This window comes from Eschscholzia californica, unplaced genomic scaffold (assembly GCF_041429995.1).
Source record: "Eschscholzia californica isolate CP2 unplaced genomic scaffold, dmEscCali1.0.p SCAF_4, whole genome shotgun sequence".
Classification (NCBI taxonomy): Eukaryota; Viridiplantae; Streptophyta; class Magnoliopsida; order Ranunculales; family Papaveraceae; genus Eschscholzia; species Eschscholzia californica.
In genome coordinates, this window is record NW_028238461.1 from 22,359,669 (window position 1) to 22,366,930 (window position 7,262).

The following is a 7,262-nucleotide window of genomic DNA, read 5'->3' on the forward strand; positions in this document are numbered from 1 at the left end:
GATTGTTGCAAACACGTTTGCATTACATGTTGTTGCAAATGGAGAAAAACGTAAAGGAAAAAAATGTCGTTTTTTTTTTTATTTTTTTTTTGAAAAAATATTGAAAGTGGATCTTGTTAGAAAGCTAATGAAAAATCATTTCTAAATATATAATTTTTATAGAAATCCGACATCTCAAACAAAAGTTATATCGATTTAAAGTTTAAAGAAAAATAAAAGAATTTAGTTACACAAAATGACAAAAAGAGGTATTTTAGTATTTGCACACTTTTTTACCTGAATAATAATTTTCAAATGTTTTATGCTTCTTCACTTATTTTCTATATTATTTGACCTATAGAGAAATTAAATGGTGCTAAATTTACGTTAACGTCTTTAAGGTAATTCTAGTCGGGGGTAAAAGATAATCGAGTCAAATTAAAATTCTTCTGAGATTCAAACCACAAATATTATTATTGAAGTTAACTCTTGGTTAATGTGGCAACTCTTAGGGAAACGAGAGAATTACAGTAAGGTCAAAATGAAAATGCACTAAAGGGTTATATATGTGGGGGAGGTTGACTTATCTCAAAACACGAACCTTTGGGGGAGAGAACTTAAAAATCATTTAGACAAAGCAGGCATCGATAAGTCCATAAGTCATTAAGTAAGGGCGATTTTAGAATCAATGTTGGCCAAAAAATATCAGCCTTTTTCTTTCTTTTGCCTATTAGCGCAACTCCAACTCATCATTTATAGAAATTAGGTTAAAAGATAGAAATTAAGGGATCAAAAGTTTGAATGATTATCCAGTAATAATCGTTTTTCCCGCTTTTTGGAACTTTATTTACTAGTCTCAAAGTAGAAATAAAGCTTTGACATTCATCGTTTATATCACTAAAATGAGATTTAGAATTCCTATATGAACGTTGTTTCTTTGCATGCTCATTATATTCTGCCGTTGTTTTTTGCTAAAATACTTTATATTTATGACCATTTCTGACAACCGCATCAAATGTAATTTTCAAAAAAGAATTAGTAAGTAAAATACCTTCATATTGCTTATACGGTACCCGTATAACTATCTTGGTTGAAGTCATGTCTTGTAACCCGCAAGAATCATGAAAAGTTTCATCTAATGTCGAAGGAACGTGTGGAGATGTTTCTTTGCCTTCAGCATCCCCTAATTCAACCGACGGTAAAGTAGGAGACAACAATTCCATAAAGTTTTAGTCGAACATTTCATTAACATCTCCATAATCCATTATAGGAAGATGGAAACTTGAGATTGAAGGGGAAAGTTACAAAGAAATAGGAAGAGATTAGAGAGAGAGAACGATATGAGAGTGAGTTGAAATGAATAAATCGATTCAACCCCTATTTATAGGGGTTAAACCCATTTTTAGCCGTTGGATTTACTCCAATGGCTAGAGATGATCCCCAACATGACCTTTGGGGACTTCAGCCGTCCCAATCTGCTGGGTCGGCTTGGGTCTGCTGAAGATTTCGAACTACGTAAGAAAAGCCCAAAATTTGGGCCCAAATACGAAAAAAAACCCACTCGGGAATAATAATGTAAAAAAAACCCAATTTTTAAACTGTTAACAATACTTTTGAAACTGTTACAACACTTTTGAAACTGTGACAACATATATAATTATGTGTGAACAAAAACAAATTTGTTCATACATTTACAAAATTGTTGAGAGCAAATACAAAATTGTTGAGAGCAAACTGTGTTTTGTTCAGAAATTTTTATGAATGTTATGTAATTTTAAATTTTGGGTTTTTTTGGATTATTATTCCGGGTTGGGCTTCATTTGATATTTTGACGCGAATTTTGGGCCTTATAATTTTCCTCTCGGCCCAAAATAGATGACCGAGTTCCCCAAAATTGAATACAGTTGATGCCCAAAGAGCCAAGACTGAATTTGACCTCGCGCTCTCGAACTCTACTTTCTCTCTCCATCTCTCCCTCTCCATCTCTCTCTGTTCTCCATTCTCTCTATCTCCCGGAAGACTCCCATTACTGTAAAACAAGGTAAATCCAACGCCCTCTCTCTCTCTATCTATCTCTCTCTCACTAGTTCTATAGGTTTTTCTATTATTGCTTTTTAAAGTTTTGATAAGCTTGGATGATAGTAGAATGTATGTGTTCAAATAGATTTTCACTTCATTCATCTCAACTACACTCATTCTGCATCTTAAATCAAATTGAATGCACAAATGGGTTTACTTGTAATAGAATAATGAAAGCATACTTAAATAGAAATTATCCTCAATCTACTATTTTCTTATACAAATTGATGCTAGAAAAGAACTTTAATCCTGATAATTACACTAACCCAATTTTAATTCAAGCTTGTTCTGTTAGATTGTCTGTAAAAGAAGGAAAACAAATTCATAATCATGTTTTGAAAACGGGTTTTCATTTAGAGGTTCATGTTGTAAATACTTTGGTTACTATGTATTGTGTTTGTGGGGATATGAGAGATGCGCGGAAACTGTTCGATGAAAGTCCTATAAAAGATTCAGTATCATGGAATTCGATTTTGGCTGCTTATATTAAAGTTGGAAATGTAGAAGAAACAATCCTAATTTCTAGTGAATTATGGTTCTACAAATTAGAAATTTGGAATTTGGGGTGCTAGAAATTAGGAATTTGGGGTCTGGAACGGAATTTTATGCTTCTTGTTCTCTGAAAGTTGTAGATCGAACTTTAAAATTTTATACTTCTAGTCAGTGGCAACCAGGTCCTCTATCTTTCTCATCTCTCTGAAATTTTATCCTCTTGAAATTTCAGAGTCCATTTCGTTTTATAGTCTGTAAATGAGGGTGATAACCCAACGACCCATTTTTGGTTTGATTCTGTTCATAGATTTTGACACGTGGTTTTTTTTTTCTAAACATGGTGTAATTTGTAAATGAATATGTAAAACATGGTGTAATATGTAAATGGGCAACAAAGTAATTTTGAAAAATTTAAAGTTAAATCTAACAGAAGGTGGTGGAAAATGTAATTATCTGAAAAAGGTGGGGATTTCAGTAATTCTCCCGTGAAATTACTTGGTATTTTGATAAGCTTGGATGATATTTAGGTTTTGGCTTTCTGATTTGGTGTTCATTCACCACAGTTGTTCGTTTTGCTTGATTTCTGCTAAAGTTGGCACTTTCCAACAGGAAATGCTATTTTCCCAAGGAGGTTGACAAGGGGTTTGACATAATGATGAGGTGGATGCCTTTTATAAGTAAAAAAGTGGATGACCCAAATCTGAACCGTTCAAATCGAACGACTCAGATTAAAACAAAATTTTCACCCACTTTTTTACTTATGAAAGACACCCACCTCATCATTATGTCAAACCCCTTGTCAACCTCCTTGGGAAAGTAGGAACTGATTTAATATGTAAATGGGCAACAAAGTAATTTTGAAAAATTTAAAGTTAAATCTAACAGAAGGTAGTGGAAAATGTAATTATCTAAAAAAGGTGGGGATTTCAGTAATTCTCCTGTGAAGTGTGAACTTACTTGGTATTTTGATAAGCTCTGATGATATTTAGGTTTTGGCTTTCTGATTTGGTGTTCATTCACCACAGTTGTCCGTTTTGCTTGATTTCTGCTGAAGTTGGAACTTTCCAATTGCTGATTGAGAACTTTGAACCGATTTAGGGGTTAGGTTGATTTGTTTTTTAGGGCATTTCAGAACATGTTTTTAGGTTGAGAAATGTAGATGCTGAAGAAGAAGCATCTACAGTTCGGGTAGTTCAGTTCTTCTTCAAGTTATACTACTAGTCATTATTAATCTATTAGTTAGACTAGATTAGCTAAAAGTTTCAAAGTGTTGAAGAAAATTCCCATTGTCCAATGACTATTTGAATACTACCTATCTTGTTCTATTTGTATCAAATGTTCAGGGAAGAAGTTGTAGACGAGAGTTGAGGTTGTAGAATGATTATAACCATTATGAATCTAATTATTATGATCCTGGATGTTCTAATTTTGAATCTGGGGTTATTAATTGAAATTTCATCTCTTTTCCAACTTTGATTAGGTCTGATTTGCTTGATGTCTCTCCTACTCTATCTGAAGCTGCTGGTGCAATAGTTGATGTAAGATGCTAATTATTTTTGGTTCTTATTTGAATTTACTGACTTTTTTTGTTCTTTTACTCGATGCTTTAAATCGATTCCTCCTGAACCTTGGAACTGGAATGTGTATTTATTTCCTCTTTGTTGCTGTGAGCCTGTGAGGTCGTAGTTAGACATGGAATACTTTTCCCAGTAAATTGCTATGATTAGCTTAAATGCTATGAAGTTTCTTAAATTATCAGTCTAATTATATATCTAGTCCTTAGAGATTGTTGGAAGTGGTTTTGAATGGGATATCTAAAAATTTGTATTCGAGCACCTTAATTTGGTTTCATGCTGGACGGACAAAAATAAGTGGTTTTGAATGGGAGTATCCATCTAGTAGCTTGGTGCTGCAGCAGCTGCTGCTGTAGCAACAGCAGCTCTGTGTTGCTGCTGCTGTTGCGATATCGTGAAGATTGCTCACATTTGGTGATGACCCCGAATTTAGTCGAATATATACTATTTATAGTTTGTTGGTTGTTATTTTTTCTTTGAACATCTGATTTTAGAATGGTTATATATATTACAGGTGGTGGAAGATTAAGAGAAGGTTTGAGTTATCATTATCTTCATGGTTAATGGTTCTCTCAGTTGCTACTCTCTTCGCAGTTTCACTAGATTACGTTTTCTCTCCACAAGCTCTCTCCTTCAAAATCAAATTGTTTCTAACCAATTCTTTTACTACAATAAAACCCTTGACTCATATCATCTAGAACTTCAACAATGCTCTACTTTCCATCAACTCAAACAAATTCACGCTCAAATCATTCTTTATGGATCAAATCAATCTGGGTTCTTATCAGCAAGACTAATTTCAGTATACACCCAATTTGGCCTTCTTCATGATGCCCGTAAATTGTTTCATTACATCCCAATTGAATGTAAAACCAACTTACTGTTATGGAATTCAATTTTGAGAGCTAATATCTCTAATGGGTATCATGATGAAACCCTTAAACTTTACTTTGAAATGCGAAATTTAGGTGTTTACCCTGATGGATTTACTTACCCACTTGTTATTCGGGCTTGTTCTTCAATGGGTAGTTCTCAATTATACAAAACTATTCATGCTCATGTGATAGTATCTGGATTTCAGTTTCATCTTCACGTTGGGAATGAATTGATTGGGTTGTACAGTAAAATTGGGCGGGTGGATTATGCCATGGATGTGTTTGATAAAATGCTTCAAAGAAGTTACATTTCTTGGAATACTATGATTTCAGGGTTTGCACATAATTTTGATAGTTGTGGTGCTGTTAAGATGTTTATTCGAATGGAAGTTGAAGGTCTAGAACCAAATTTGGTGACTTGGACATCACTCTTATCGGCCCATGCACGGTGTGGATCGCACATGAAAGTTATAGAGTTGTTTAAGGAGATGAGGTTGAGAAAAAGTGATGTCAATGCTGAAGCTCTCGCTGTAGTTTTATCGTCTTGTGTTGATTTAGATGCAATTAGTATGGGTAAGGAAATCCATGGATATGTCATCAAATGTGGATTCGAACAGTATATGTTTGTAAAAAACTCACTTATTTGTGTGTATGGTAAAAATGGGAAAACAGAGGAAGCAAAAATGTTATTTTCAGAGATTAAGTTGAAGAATATAGTGAGTTGGAATTCATTAATATCTTCATTTGTAGATGCTGGTTTGTGCGATGAGGCATATGAGGTTCTCTCGAAGTTGGAGAGTTTTGAGGACCCAAAAATGAAACCAAATGTGATAAGTTTTAGCGCCGTAATTGGAGGTTTTTCTTCGAAAGGAAAAGGGAAAGAATGCTTTGAAGTATTCCGTAAAATGCTGCGGTATAAGGTTTATCCAAATTCAGTCACAATCGCCAGCGTTTTGTCTTTGTGTTCAGAGTTGGTTGCCTTGGGTCTTGGAAAAGAAATACATGGATATTCGATTCGAGGTCAAATGGATAACAACATATTGGTAGGAAACGGACTGATAAATATGTACGCGAAGTGTGGTAGTCTAGATAATGGGCTTTTAGTGTTTAATAAGGTGGATGGTAGGGATTTAATCTCCTGGAATTCGATGATTGCTGGGTATGGCATGCATGGGTTTGGTGATGAAGCAGTATTAACTTTCAACGAGATGGTCAAATCAGGGTTCAAACCTGATAATATAACATTTGTTGCAGTTCTTTCCGCGTGTAGCCATGCTGGGCTTGTCAATGAAGGTCGAAGGCTATTCGATCAGATGATAAATCAGTTTAAAGTTCAACCATCAATGGAGCACTACTCTTGTATGGTTGATCTTCTTGGAAGAGCTGGTTTACTTCAAGAAGCAAGTGATCTTATTAAAGAAATGCCAATCGAACCAAATGAATGTGTTTGGGGAGCTTTGTTGAATTCGTGCAGGATGTATGAAAATACACAAGTAGCAGAAGAAATCTTGTCTCGGTTTTTTGAGCTTCCATCAGAGATCAGCAGCAGCTACATGTTGCTCTCAAATCTCTACGCGGCTTGTGAAAGATGGGATGATTCTGCAAAAGTGAGACTTTCCGCAAGAAAAAAAGGTTTCAAGAAAATCCGGGGTCAGAGTTGGGTTGAAGTAAATAAGAAAGTATATATGTTCTCGGCGGGTGACCATGATCAACCAGGGCTAGATGAAGTTTATGGACTACTTGAGGAACTGAGTCTACGAATGGAGACCGAGGGTTACATTTTGGATGAGAGATTTGTACTGCAAGATATGGGCGAATATGAGAAGAAGCAGACACCAAATAGGCACACTATGATAAGCTAGTGTTTTCAGTTGGTCATGCTCATATTCCTTTCAGATGATCACAATAGTTTCTTTAAGATCTTCCCTGTATTTGAGGGTTGCTGTAGCTGAACAGAGATGTTCTCTAGAAAAGACGCTATCATCAGTGATCTACAACAGTTTGTATCAATCCGGCCCGCCCGGTGTAAGAGAACGAATTTTGGTGGGGCACAAGATGGTAAGTATATGGTCCCTGGCAAAGGGTATCCTGGCCCAGCCTGGGCCCGGGCTAGTTTGTAGCCAGGCCAAGCTGGGCTGTTTTGGTCTGTCTAGTGATCCTAGTTATAGCCGGGTAAGAAGGCTGGGCTGGGCCACCACGTTTGAAAAAGAAAATAACTATAGCCGGGTAAGAAGAGGACATAATCTTCCATGGAAATTAAAAC

The 7,262-nt window shown here is 35.5% G+C and overlaps 1 protein-coding gene across 1 annotated transcript; it reads left to right on the forward strand.

Annotated features, from left to right (window-relative positions):
- Nucleotides 1-1,856: 1,856 nt before the first annotated feature.
- Nucleotides 1,857-7,028, forward strand: LOC147543682 (putative pentatricopeptide repeat-containing protein At1g17630). Its single transcript, XM_086634956.1, is given in 4 exon segments — nucleotides 1,857-2,020; nucleotides 4,031-4,088; nucleotides 4,639-6,849; nucleotides 6,852-7,028. Coding segments are annotated over 2 exon segments (2,217 nt in total). The 5' UTR covers nucleotides 1,857-2,020; nucleotides 4,031-4,088; nucleotides 4,639-4,680; the 3' UTR covers nucleotides 6,900-7,028.
- The last annotated feature ends 234 nt before the right edge of the window (nucleotides 7,029-7,262 follow it).